General features: G+C 42.6%; 1 protein-coding gene across 1 annotated transcript; it reads right to left on the minus strand.

Annotated features, from left to right (window-relative positions):
- Positions 1–4648: 4648 nt before the first annotated feature.
- Positions 4649–13687, minus strand: CDK1 (cyclin dependent kinase 1). Its single transcript, XM_084210037.1, has 8 exons — positions 13633–13687; positions 12718–12768; positions 11171–11327; positions 9995–10118; positions 9447–9617; positions 8722–8885; positions 8456–8597; positions 4649–5394 (listed from the first exon to the last, which is right to left on the minus strand). Exons 2-8 carry the CDS (start codon positions 12752–12754, stop codon positions 5281–5283), a joined length of 909 nt encoding a protein of 302 aa, XP_084066163.1. The 5' UTR covers positions 12755–12768; positions 13633–13687; the 3' UTR covers positions 4649–5280.
- Between the last annotated feature and the right edge of the window lie 599 nt (positions 13688–14286).

The raw sequence follows: 14286 nt of genomic DNA on the forward strand, positions 1-14286 counted from the left end.
ACTGTTAGAGTTTAACTATATTGACTGGCACTCCTGTGGTAGTTGCTTTATTAAGCATAGTCATTTTGATCATTAATTTCAGCATGAAATGGTTTTTACAGAGGCTTTTGTGCATTAGCCTAAGTGATTCTTCACTAAAGAGAGAAATCACTATGTCAGTACAGTACTGGACATCTTTGAAGTTTGCAAAATTTAACTGCCCAGATGTTTCATGAAAGGCTTTCAATTCAGATATTATTTTCAGCCTGGCTGCCTACCAGAAAATAAATACCCTTCAATTTTTCATGGAGTCAGGAGAGTCTGAGGGCGTTTTTCTTCTCTTCCCTGCCCCCCTGCCTGGATGCCGATACCGAGGTGCCAGAGTGACACCACGTGGCCAAGGGAGAGGCAACACAAACTTCAGGAATAAAAAGAAAATATAACTTTTATCCCAAATACACATCAGGACTTTACATGTCTTGTTGCAGCTCTTCAGAAATAATCTTTGCTTCAGTTCCATTGTTTTCTTTTTCATACATGTATATATTAAGCCGCAAATACTAAGAAAAAAAAATTTGTTTAATTACTGATCTAGGGAAAAGTACCAGATTCATATCACGAGATTAAAAAAAAATAACACTTTCCTGAAGTCTTTTAAATATTATTATACTATTTATGATAATTTCTCTGACGAGTTTTAAGGAATACTTTTTTCCTTATAGAAATACAAAATAACTTAAGCTTTTTTATCCATCTGCTAATTTTACATGTTCTACACTGTTTTGGTTCCTCTTTTTATGCTTTTGCCTGTCACCAAAGGATGCTGAGTAGCTTCCCTGGAATTCAGTAGTTTCAGTATGCCTCAGGAAGAGATTCTGAGCTGGGTGAGGTAATTAATAGAAGCTATAATTCCTCATCCTCAGATGATAGTTTTAAAATACAAAATGATCAAGAAAAATCTGAGATAAGACAGCCCCCCCCCCCCCCCCCCCCCCCCCCCTTGTGGGGAGAAAAATTGATAGGTCTCAGGCACATTTGTAATACAAAATGTTGCATGCTCAGAGCCCAAATCAAACACAGTTCAGCAAACAGCTGTGAAATATTTACACTCCTATCAACAGCTTACATGGCAAAGGGCTGAATTGAAGCACAGAAAGTCAAGGACCGGCTTGCTCTGAGTTCTGAGATCACAAAAGAAAGGCTGAGATCCTGTGGGGAACCACCAAAGATGTCCCACCCAGAGGGACACCAAGAGTCACGTCCTTTCCCTGCCTGCCTTTAACTAATTAAATCCTTCCTGATCCACACAGGGGTCTGAGGTGTGCCAGGCCCCAGCAGGAAGCTGCTCACAGCACATCCACTGAGAGAACCTGCCGGGGAAAAGAACTGACCTCTCCTTTCATCCCCCCATGCCACCAATTGGGAGCATTTTAGAGCCCTGCTCTTGTATGAAGGAGTCAAGATGGGACCCCCTCAGGTGTCTTTTTAGGTGTCACCCTCCTCGTTGTCTTTAGTCCCCACTGGAAGCAAGACATGCAGAGCCAGCCCCTGGCTAAGCTGTGATGTTCTTCCTCTAACCACTGTCAAGGGGAATGGCCTTAAAAAACTCCGTCTGGCTCCGTGATGGCTCTTAAGGCAATAGATGAGATAAGAGAGGAGAAAAATAGTACTGAAGGGTAATTGGAAATGGCAATGAGGACTGCTGATGATAAAGGAACAGAATCTCTCCTTTTGCACACAAAAAACCCCACCCGCTTCTGAAAGACCAACAAGTGCCAGGAAAAGCGATAGTTAATGTGTCTTGTACAAAGAAAGGCAGAAGATGGAGAGCAAATGAAAAGGAGGGAAGGTGTTTTAGCACCACTGGATTAGAAGGGCCCATGGGCCTTGCTCAGCAAGTCCAAGCTGTCATGAGAAAAACATGTTCCTCAGGCCCAAGGGTCCATGCTGGAAATTACCCAGATCCCTGGATTTGGCTCTCAAACACTTTGCCTTGCATTTGGCCAGATATTTTGTGAATTGTATGCAGGTTTTTTTAAGAATTCAATTTGTTGTCACTTAAAATAGTTGGGGGAAAAATATATATTTTTTAAAATCCCCTCCCAACAGTCTAATCTAAACCCTTCAGAGATCAACAGAAAGGTTTTTATTCAAGGAACTGAATATAACTATAGCTATAAAGTGACTAATTATTCCCCAGGGCATAATGCCTGTCACTTCAGCAATTTGGAGAGACCAGCTCTCACCTCCAATTCTTCCATTAAAGGCTGCCAGCCACCTGTACTGAAGATACATGTTTGAGATCACTCAATTAATCTGTTAGCAACAGCATCAATAGCCTGCTATTGATTCAAACACAACGAGAATTTATTGAAATAGCTAGGCAGAAGTAAAATATGCCCAACAACAGAGGAGAACACCCAGTACCCTGCTGACATTTACACATGAGGAGACAACGCTTTATACAGCAATACAGTGAGAACAAAATCAAAAGCCATTACCTGGAATGAGCCATTGATGCAGCAGATGTAAACCAAAGCAGCTGGTGGTCAAAGCAATGGGAAATTCTGAGATTGGGCCATAAATTGATGCAGCTTGTCAGAAATAAGGCAAGGAGCTTGGTGGTGAAAGAAATGCTCAGACTTAATGAAAGTAGGGCCTGTATATCAGTGTTTCCTTATTCCCACTCAGTCTTTACAAACCTAATATAAAATAAAATCAAATAGAGGCAGTGGTAGTGCTGTGCCTTTGTTGCAGGTCTGTGGGCACCAAGAAGGAAATAGTGCTGGTCAATACTGGCTGTTCAGAAGTAACCCCAGATATCAACATGGGAACACTGGGAAGTTCCCAGTCATTTGCTGCTTTAAAGAACTTTTAAGTGTAGCAAATGCAATTGGGATGAATAGGTGTCTTCTTTCTGACTCAGAAGGTGCATTGCCCATGCCTGCTGGACCAATACAAAACTTACACCTACCCCACACTTCAGCAGCCTGCTAGCACTCAGCAACTTAAAAAAAAAACCTAACCCACTGCCAAAACCCCAGTTTGATCCTGTGTAAAATCCTATTCTTGTATACACAAGTTTTTCACCTACATTTCTTTTTGCTTTTAAATAAAGTAATTTAAGCCCCAGTTCTTACAACCTTCAGAAGAAAGCTGCTGCAATAGGTATCAATAAATAGATCTGCTGATTAGCGCCCACAGGGGGTTAAATCCCCAAAGTGCAGAGCATGCCCATTTTTCACTGGAATAAAACTGAGTTTTAGGTAGCCAAAGCTTGAAGATCACAAACCTTCTACATGCTGGGTGCAGTCAGCAGAGCAGTTAGTAAGAGCAGATGATGTTGTTTTCAATAAGGGAAGTGATTTTCCTCACTGATAAGTTTGCCTCATTGATTACAGTGGAGCTGTGCCAGTGAGTCAGGTGTCTCAGTGATGTTCAGCACCTGCTCTCACTGAGGCACAGATAGACAGTATTGTGTTCCCCTGACCGACCCTTTTCTGGGAGCACTATAATGGCTCGTTCAGAGCTGCAGTGATGTAACAGCAGCTGTTACAGGGCCTGGCAAAACAAGAAAGATTGCAGACTTGGAGTAAGTTATGGTTTGAAAAGCTCTCTTTGGAAATTTCAGTACTTAGGTTGTTAGTTAAGATTGGCTAAAGCATTCCCCATATCAGATTACGCTGAGACAGACACCAGTTACTTACAAAACAAAAATAAGGCTTTACCAGTACTGCAATATTTAGTTTGCCCAGCTGAAGTCTTTTCCACACACAGAATCTGGTCTATGCCCTAGCTTCTGATTTTTAATGCAATTACTGGCAGGTTCCCCTCTTTTTCTACACCAAGGTAACCCAATTAGAAGCAACAATTACAAATCTCTTGGCTTGTAAAGCCTGTATCAAGTTACTGCATGCAAATGGAGGCAAATTAGGGCCCACTTTCTTGAAATTGCATCCTTTCACTGGTGTTGACAGAAAGGAGTCAGACAGCACAATCTTCTCCCCCACTGCCTTCAATTAAGTAACTTACCTGTATGATTTCAAAAATCCTCTCCTCCTCAGTGCTCTGCTATCAAATGATTCTATTAAACCAAGTTTCCAAAATTTCTAGAGATTAAGAAGCACTTTGTAGAGAACAGTGTTAACAGCCCCAGTGGTATTTATCTCTCACCATGCTACTTGTTAACAAAAGCTAAGTTAACACTTTCAGCTACCCTTGGACACAACAAACGTGATGAACTGGATGGATGACATCATCTCCACTGCTTTAAGTGTCCAGATTCAGCAGCTGTAGGACAGGGCTCCTACAAACCTCACTGTTTCTAGAGTTCATATCAGTGCTTTCAGACACCTGATGTAGCAATCTAAATACTTTAAATACTATTCCCCACTGTGCCCTAAGCCTTGGCCCCAGCCGGCAAGGAAAGGAGCACAACAGTGCCTAGAGCCAATAAAACTTAGACCAGATATACACCCCATCCCTACTGATGTGTCTGAAGGCCAAGAATGAAGGTAGGCATTGGAAACTAACACACAATCCATTATTAGTACACACCTTTGAACTTTATTTGAACTTTTAACAGTATTATCATCTGTTCAGTTAAATGCCAAGGAGCTTTAAAAAGCTTCTGCTTTAATTATGAAAAAGTCTGGAGCCATGTGGCATCTCAGTTTATGATTACAATTCATAGGAGTTCACAACAGCCAACATCTTGGTAAATTATTGGGCCTCCAAGACAAAAACCAAAACATAGAGCAAGGGACTTATCTCAAATAATGATTTGCAGCTGCCTTGAAAAACTCAAAATCAGTTTGGCCATCAACACTTTTGCAAGTTGCTGTTCTTCAGCGCATCTCAGTGTCCTTTGGCACATCAGTTGCCATGCTCAAGTAAAATTGTAACTGACAAGACACTGAAACAACTCCAACTCAAGAATCATATCAGGAACAACCATTTAAAAGTTTGGGTTAGCACCTTTTTTTGCCAAGTGGTAACTTTCCAGTGCATTCCAAAGAAAACAAGTGTCCTTCTGTAGAGCAGCCGTGGCCTGGAAATAAGTTCAGTCCTTCACTGGGGTTAAAGCTTTATTTATAGAAAGGTGACTGCATTAATTGCAGCAATATTTGCATTGTATTTGATCTCAGCACTAACAGGTTAATATTTACATTTAGATAACACTTAAACCAAAACAAACAGAATACAGCCAATCTTAAGAGCAAGAAGACACACATACAAATGACAGACTTAAGAGTAGAAGTAATCACAATTATTTCACTCTGGATGATTTAGTCTGAAGGTCTACTTCTTAATCAGATTAGCAGGAAGAGTGGATTTGTCCAAATCATCAAAATATGGATGGTTCAAGGCCATTTTGCCAGAAATCCTTTTTGCAGGATCATAAATTAGCATTTTCTGGAAGAAAAAAAAACCCCACATTTACTTCCTCATGAAATGTGAGCTAAGTCATGTTAAATAGATAGCTATTGAACCATAATAATAAAGTAACTACAAAGACATTTTCCCCCTTTGTTTTATGCTCTCATAGTTGGAGAGGTTATTTCCCCTACAAGTCAGTAGCAGTGCATAACATCTCAGAAGATGAAGAATCCCATTTACCCCCCCCCGTTCAATAACCAAGCCCTTGCCTGTGTCTGGGTACCACATCCACTGAACTAAATCCAGAACCAGGTAACCAAGCAGCAATAATTGTCTCAGCTTCTTACTGAGGGAAATTAGTAAGCTTTAGGCTGACAAAGCCCTAAATGTTTACAAGGACAAGTGGTCTGACACTTGTTTTGTTGCTGACATTGAGCAAAGTGATGTCAAATGGCTTCTACTCAGGTTGGTGACTTGACAACTAAAGTAAGAGAATGCTCACTCAGTTTCAAAATCCAAACTGGAAAGTAGATGACAAGCAGGTTGCAATCATAACTCAAGTTAACACTTGAGTCTCTCTGCAATAAAATACTTCAATTGAATACCTCAAAGGTGATGAGAGCAAAAAGAGAGGGTGTCACAGCCATTAAAATAACCCCCAGAAGTTTCTAAAACAGGAGGAAATTTCTTTTTCTAGCCATTAAAAAAAAAGTATCTATAGCTTATATAAGGGGTCAAAACAGGAATGAAGCATTCAGCAGTTTTGTACTAGACCCAAAATGAGCAGTCTTTTTATTTCTCCATACAAAAGGACAGACCATTTCAAATTCAAGTAATCAGGATTCCACCAGCTGCCTCTCCCCTGTCTGCACAACAAATCTGTCTTCCAGAACAAAACTTAACCAGTCATACTCCGCCCAGTATTCAGTCTTGACATTTAATTATCTTTACACTTCATTCTACAGGGAGTTTTCCAGATTGATTTAAACCACTGAATTTGCACTTATATTCTCTGAACTTCTGCCAAATGCAATGCTGCCTCCAGATTTAACCTTGCATTTTACCTTGTGGCAGGTTCCCATTGCCTATACCAAGAACAGTTTCCTACAGTTAATTCTGATACCAAAGGTTCTCTCAAAATTGACTCAAAGGGGGAAATTGCTCTGAGAAAGGGATGCTGTGACACTGCGACTACAGCACCCCAACTGATAGAGCAAGTGAAGAAAACTTCTGAGAAGTCTTGAACATTAGTTTTTCCTGGCACTTACTGTCCTGATATTTCAAAGTTTTGAGGACAGCCATCAAGTGCTTTGAAATGCTGGCCATAGAAGTAATTTAGCTTATGAAGGTCTTAAATTCACAACCTCACTCATGCAACTTGAATGACACATTTTTGTGTTAAGGTATTTTCAAAGACAGCTCCTTTACATACATCTGCAATAGTCTATAGAAAAAAAATTAAACATTGAAACATTTTCATTGACATACCTGAGCTTGTGCTCTAGAACTATTTAGTTTTGTTGCCTTTAAAGTGACATTATGGGTTTAAAAGGCCTTAAAGTGCTATAGGAAATTTAAAGGGATTCTAGTCAGGGATACCACTGTCACCAGGCACTAATAGGAAACTAAAATGTTAACATTGGTTAAAGCAGAACTGTAAAAGACTTTAGAGAATTTAATATGCTTTGAGACTAGAGTTATGTTAACACCATGAAGAACTAGTACTGTTTTTGCCTTTATTAGCAGCAGCCTCAACCATTTGCTTCACAGAGTGATGCCCCACCTAAGCTCAGATGAGCCCTTGGCAGGTCCTTTTCATGCAGCTGTTTGAACAAGATTCTCTTCTCCTGCCTGTTCCTTTCATTTTAATTTGTAAATACAGTCAGCAACAATTCCATTTCAAAATGATTTAATAAAGATGCTGTCAGGGGTTGCATCTCTGTAAGACAACTGAGCTGCAAGGTTCAGAGCTATGCAGGACAACTACACATTCAACAAATGCTCAGGCTGTCAGTGTGAACTGGGGCTCTGTCCCCCAAGAAAAACTGCGAGAAATTGTGATCATTTGAGCTTTTTGGGTAAGACAACTTCATTCAGAGTATTCTGCCATATTACCAATACGGGTAATGAACTGCTCTGTGACTGCTTACAGCCATGAGTCAGGTACACAGCTACTGCTGTACAAGGAGTAGCTTGTCTTGAGACACACAGAGCAACCAACCCACACCCCCATCTGTAGGTCTGCACTCTAAAAATGCAGCTTTAGAACAGCCAAAGGAGACAACCAAAGTACATTATTATACCTCAGGACATCTAAGAGCACACCTAGGATGTGACCTAAATTAGCCCTCAGTGGCAGCGCGTGAGCTGGAAGGGCACTAAATGGAAAAGACTGATGAAGAGCTTGCCAATCAAAAGCCTGGTGTGGTAGTTTAACTGCCTGGCCACAGAACTGAAGGAAACTCACACAGAGAAAAAATATACCAATTAAAAGTTAATACACCACAGCCAAAAATATTTAGCTCCAAATATAAGGGCAATTGAGACAGACACTACAGACAGACTTGAACCTAAGTTTCTTGTCTCAGCTAATCAATACATTCAGCTGTTTCTATCCTTGTTTACTCAGTTAAGACCATCATGAAAGTTTAACCAACATGAGCCCACCAAGATTAATCCACATGCTACCATAAAATAAACATTTCCAACTGGCCTGGCAGTCACATAGCAACATCACAACTGGTGCTGGCAGCAGAAAGGTGACAACTACTTTATCGGCAGAAGCCTTCACTTAAACCTCTTTGTAAAGACTCATCCTCACTTTCAAGTTGTACCTGGCTTATTATTATAAAAAAGCTGAGGCATAATTGCTTCATGTGAAAAACAGTCTGGTATTACTTGTGAAAGGAACTAATGTCACACAAGTGTGACAAGTGTCAGTTCTACAAGAATGAAGGCTCATACCACTGCTAATAGCTTGAAGATCTCCATATTTTCCTTCTAGCTATGACTGGGGAGAGTACAGCTTTGTGTATTCTTAAGTATTTCAAACAGCCCACTCAGGTTCTTAATCAGTAGTTTAGGACAGACTACTTACAGCCAGCAGATCAAGTCCATCTTTATCCAAGTTTTTGACATGTGTTTCAAGGCTGACAGGTTTCCATTTTGGGAAGGTGTTTTTATAGTCTTGCAGGGATTCCACCTCAGGCCATACCTCATTGTTGGGGGTCCCTAAAGCTCTGTGCAAGCATAAGCAAAACGTTAAGCAATTTAGTCTGAAATTTGTTATGTGCTATTACACTTTTAATTACAACTGTTGTGTGGTGCCACACAGGTAGCAAGGAAAGGTTCAGCCTTACATACCTGAAGATTCTGAAAATCTGGTCAATCTCTGAATCCCCATGGAAAAGTGGCTTTTTAGTTGCCAGCTCAGCAAATATGGTTCCTATGCTCCAGATATCTACAGGAGTAGAGTAACGAGCAGATCCCAGCAGCACTTCTGGAGACCTGTACCACAGTGTCACTACCTGTAGAACAAGGAAAGGTTAAGTTTGTGGAATCAGGTCCTTTAATTGACTACAAGATAAATGGCTCATTTGTTATTAAGCAGCATTCAGTTTTTTGCTAAAAATAGCCAGTACTATAAGTTTTAGTGGAAGTGTAATACTAGTTTCAAACTCCATCTGTAGACAAACCGACTCCATTGCAGTAGCTTCTACTTCAGGAAAAGCAGCTGCCTGCACAACTTCCTTAAGAGCAGGAATCCTTTGGCACCCAGCCACAAAACCCCTCCAACCTGAGTGCTTTGCAAAGCAAAAATCCCTTTATGAGACAGTGAGCAACAAGTTTGAGTCCATCTGACTCACTCTGAGTGGGATTCATAAAATGTTTTGGAACCTTAGAGTAAAACCACAGTCAAAGAAGTGGAAAACTATTTTAGAAAACAAAACATAACTTGATCATAGTTTTGTTAGCTTATGGCTTGAAAAACCTGAAAAAAACTGATTCTTTTTAGCTGTTTCAGAATGAGTTCTTAGCAGGAAGCAAGTACTCACTATCCAAACCACCAGAGATATGTCCTAACTCACTTCATGTGTGTAGACCCGCACTGGAATTCCAAAGGCTCGGGCCAATCCAAAGTCTGCCAGTTTAATCACTCCCTTGTCATCTATCAGGAGATTCTGAGGTTTCAAGTCTCTGTGCAGAACTCTTCTTGAGTGGCAGAAGACAATGCCTTGCAAAATTTGGTACAGATAACTCTAGAAAGAATGAGATGGCAGGAAAAAGGAGTTACCTTTAATGCATGTCAGTGTCCTGCAACACAAAGGTGTTCCCTTCATTAGCTCTCCCCACAGCAGCAAGAAATGGAGATCCAAAGCATTGCAGATACTGAGTTAATATCAAAAAGCTACACAAATTAATTCTGAAAATTAGTTTAAGGCAGTTTAATCTCAGTAATTAAAAGATTTTCAAGTGGCATTTGAAAGCAAAACTCACATTCATCATCTTATCTACTGCTGCTTGTTTAACCTTTCATTTCTCCTCAAGGAGTTAATTATTCTGAAAATAAGAGCTGCTCGTGGTTTAGTAGGTCATCATTAAATTCCCTCTTAGGTTAAGAAATTGTCCTCGTTACCTTAACACGTGAACGCTCCAAATACTGGCCAGATGGAATACTATCCAAATATTTCTTGAGATCCATGGAAAGGAATTCAAAGACAAGGTACAGTCTTGAATCCTGCATGAGAACATCCTGAAGACTAAAAATTGAGTATACAATTACTTCCACTGCAAAATGTATGAATTCCCATTTCCTTTCTCAACAGGGATACAAGCTGATATTTCCACGTTTCTATTATGGAAGTCTTAAAAGTCTTCAAAAAACAGACTTAGTTATACTGTCACCTGGAAAATCAAGTATATCTGAAATAGTGTCAAACTAAGATAAAAGCCTATAAGCCTCCTCTTAAACTTACATTCTCTCAAATCAGACATAGGAGTCTGAAGAAAAAATACTGTTGCCATTTAAAAAAACCCACCTGTGGGTATTGGCGCCTAGCTTCTCTTTGAAGCTGGCTTGTCACAGCAGAGCCTGAATTACTAGGAACTTAAGGGAATATTTAATAGGAATCCAATAGACACAGCAGGATTTGCCCACAATTTAAGTATCACCTTCATCCTTACTGGAGTGTAAGGGTTCCTAAACCCAAACATACACACACTGAGACACTACCTGGCTGGAACCTGGCCAGTTTTAAGGCACATGAAAAATCAAATATTTTGCTGCATCAAAGAGCAAGCAAATATGTTGTGGGAAGACAATGGCTGCAATCATTTTTACATGCCAAGCAGTCACTGATGGAAGTTTCACTCATAGCTCAGGTGTGCTAGCTATGACAGCATCAAAACACATCTAAATTCCTGCTACAGAATAGCAGGGAGAACATCAGAACACTTAAGTCAAACAGTATTCCAAAGTGCTAAATAAACTTCTGAGTCTGCCTGAAGTAACAGCTACAGCCAGTTTTCATGAGGTATGCTGCCTCCATTCTCACAATAACAGCTCTGAAAAAAATTTACAGAAATTTCTAAATTAACAAAAATTTGTAAGATTCCTAAAATGAAGGAGCAGCATGAGGAAGGCTTAATTAGAAAACTGCCATAAATATGGAGTTTAAAATATTTGCTGCAAAGCAGACATTGTATTAGGCAGAGAGGTTCTCACCTCACTAGATGAGTGGAAAAAAAATTTATGATTTGATGGGACCTAGTGCCCCTCCAAGAGTTTAGCTAAATACCAGTATATGCATACCAGACTATATTGGGATGATTCAGCTCTTTTAATAAAGAAATTTCTCGGATAGCAGTACTTGGAACACCTTCCTCCTCACTTTCTAGGCGTATTTTCTTCATTGCAACCACCTGGCCTGTGGTTTTGTGACGACCTTTATACACAACACCATAGGTACCTGAACAAAAAGACAGTGAAACAAATATAGGAAGTACCAGCTTCAGGTACAAATAAGTTATTGCAAACAGGAGCTGCTAATGTAGGAAAAGTCCTTACAAATGGAGTATTTGTTTAGATTACAAACTACTACTTAGTTGTGGAGTTTACCTGAGCAATATTTTTGTTTGTTTAAAAAATGCCATCCATGAAGTGTAGCATTTATTAGGACAGGTAGTTAGAAACCTAAGTGTGAAAGGCGAATATTTGGAAGATGAAGTTATAAAATCAGGTACTATTTCAGTTTCAAGTTGATTAACTTTCAGGCAAAATCGTTATAAAGGATTATGATTCTGCCATTGATATATCATATTAAAATGCTAAAGGTTTAGCTGCAAATGGAAGTAGTGCTCCTTCTGCAGTCTGAGATCCGGCCATCCATGGGTGTGAGCTGTAGAAATACCTCTGGCACAATGCTCAGTGCAGGAGAGAGGCTAGTGCTGTGGGTCTCAGCAGAAGCTGAAATTGGAACCAAAAGTAAATCTCAAATCAATCCATCTTAATTATCAGTGTTCACAGAAGTAAAACCCTCAAACCAAGACATCATAAGCCTTCTCTTTTTACCCTTCTTGAAGCATTAATCCCTCACATGAAGCCCAAACTAGTTTATTTCAGAAAGATCAGGCACAAGGCTCTGATTACAAAGCTTTGTTGCAACATCCAAGCACACCTTTTGCTATTGCTTCAGAGTGGGCAATCTCAGCACAATGTACTTCAAACTTTCAATTTATAAAAAACAGCCTTCTACAGTGATCACAGGCTGGATTTCCAGTAATAGGGGGGTTGTGACAAACACCTGCATTGAAGCCATCCTCCTAGTGCCTCAATGTGAAATAACTGTTAAAAATTCACTTCTTCACAGAGCTTTGCTATTTTGCTTTCCTTTCACACCCGCACTGCCTGTTTATAATCAGAGCAGAACAATCCAGAAAACACTACTCCCTATCAGTAACTCCAAGCAAAACAACACATTGCACAACTTCAGGAGCAACTGCTAAGTTCATACTCAGAGAAATGGGGGAGCTTCCCAAGCTGTAAGCTGGTTTCTGGACTCAGAACATATTTTTTGTCCCTTTTGGAGGAATGTTACACCATTAGCCATCAAAATGAAAGCAGACACTTTTCAACACTGGTCAGCTGTTTTTAAAAAGACCACGTCACTTTAAAAAGAAGGGGCAGGCTGAAAGCTTTTACAGATATACATAACTACCACAGTAATTAAGCCACATGCTTATTTAGCCACTTGGTTGAATCTCAGTGTTTCCTGTAACAGGCAGAGTGTACAGATCTTCTGGGACACTTCATAGCTCAAACTGTGGAGCATTTTAAAGCTCACTGTTCCCCATACTTACCTTCCCCAATCTTCTCTATTTTTGTGTAATCATCCATTGCTGTGGTTATCCCTGAAATGGATAAAGAAAAAAGAAACAGAAAATGAGGGTGAACAGTTGCTGTCCTGAACACAGAGAAGTCACTGAACCTATGCCAAGTCTTTAGAAGCAAGTAGTGCCTCTCATAATTATGATGTAATGTGAAACACTTAACTGTTCTCATCAACAGAAACACAGAACATATATTTATTCCAAATTCCACCCAGAAAAAACTACACCTCCAAGGTATGAGAGGGCAACGATACCAAGGAGAAAAAAAATACTTAAAAATCTTTGAAGAAAGCTCCTCCAGGGAACTGAGTGCACCCTGCTCATCATTTTTACCTAACTACTCGCTCAAGTGAAGGAGCTAGAAATGGAAAAGAAATGAGCTAGAAAAGGATAGGCATGCCCCTATGTGAAACTCGGGAACCGGATCTTAGCCACGCCAGGGGACACCGGCCCAGGGTGTCACCGCACAGCGGGAGTGCCCGCGCAGCGGGAGGCGGCAGCCGGGACGGCACTCCGCACCTCCCCCGCTGCTCCGGAGCAGCACCAGCTCCGGGGGGGTCACGGACACCGAGCAGAGCCAAATTACCTCCGGCTCCGGGGGACTGCCGGCTCCAGGCAGGGCGGGCAGCGCCCGCCGGCCGCGCAGGCCCCACTCGGTGCAGCCCAGCCCCCGCCGCGCTGCCGCCGTCCCGAGGCGCTCCCCCGCTCCCTGGCCGGCTCTCCGGGGCGCTCCCAGCCGCGCACCGGGACGAGCCGGGCCGGGCGGCCGCGCTGTGCCCCGGGCTGGGGAGCGGGACCCGGCGCGGGCTCGGGAGCGCGCATCTCTCCGCCACCCCGGCCGCCCCCGGCCCCCGCGCGCCAACGGCCCCGCCGCGCACCCCTCACCTGCGGAGCCGCTGCGCGCGCCGCACGAGCCGCCGCCGCCGCACAAGCACGTCGGCAGCACCGCGCGGGCCGGGGGCGGGGCCGCCGCGCATTCGAACCGGCCGCCCGCCGCGCTCCGCCAATGGCGCCGCGCCGGGCCCGTTCAAAGCGGCCAATCAGCGCGCTCCGCGCCAAAGCGAGGCCCAAAGGGCGGCTTTCGGCTCTGCGAAGGAAGATGCGGGGGGGGGGGAAATAGAGAAATGCTGCGCGGCCGGGCGCGGCAAGCTGAGAGTGCACCGGGCGTCCCCTTGGTTCGCCGTCACGGCGAGCGGAGGTAGTCTGGCAGGGCGGGTGGGTCGTTCCGCGTCGCCCTGAGTCGGTGCCACGGGGGCTCTCGGACGGCGCCGCTGAGCGGACTGGCCACGATCCCAGAGTCACGGAGTGGGTTGGGCTGTAAGAGACACCCGTGGGTCACCTGGTCCCACCCCTCTGCTCATGCAGGGCCATCCCTGAACGTATGGCACAGAATTGTGTCGAGACGATTCTGGAATATCTCCAGCGAGTAAGAATTCACGTTCTCCGTGGGCAGTCTGTCCCAGTGCTCGGTCACGGCACTGTGTGTTCTGCCTCATTGAACTCCTGGGCATTACTTCCTGCCCATTCCTCTGGTGCCAC

The sequence above is a fragment of the Fringilla coelebs genome (assembly GCF_963513975.1).
Source record: "Fringilla coelebs genome assembly, chromosome: 8".
In the NCBI taxonomy this organism is placed as follows: Eukaryota; Metazoa; Chordata; class Aves; order Passeriformes; family Fringillidae; genus Fringilla; species Fringilla coelebs.

Coding starts and splice junctions, on each gene's coding strand:
- CDK1 (XM_084210037.1), bottom strand. CDS start 12,754: ATGGATGATTACACAAAAATAGAGAAGATTGGGGAAG. Junction 9,618..9,994: donor TGGAGCGTTCACGTGTTAAG/GTAACGAGGACA, acceptor CATTCTTTCTAG/AGTTATCTGTACCAAATTTT. Junction 8,886..9,446: donor TGCGGGTCTACACACATGAA/GTGAGTTAGGAC, acceptor CTTGTTCTACAG/GTAGTGACACTGTGGTACAG.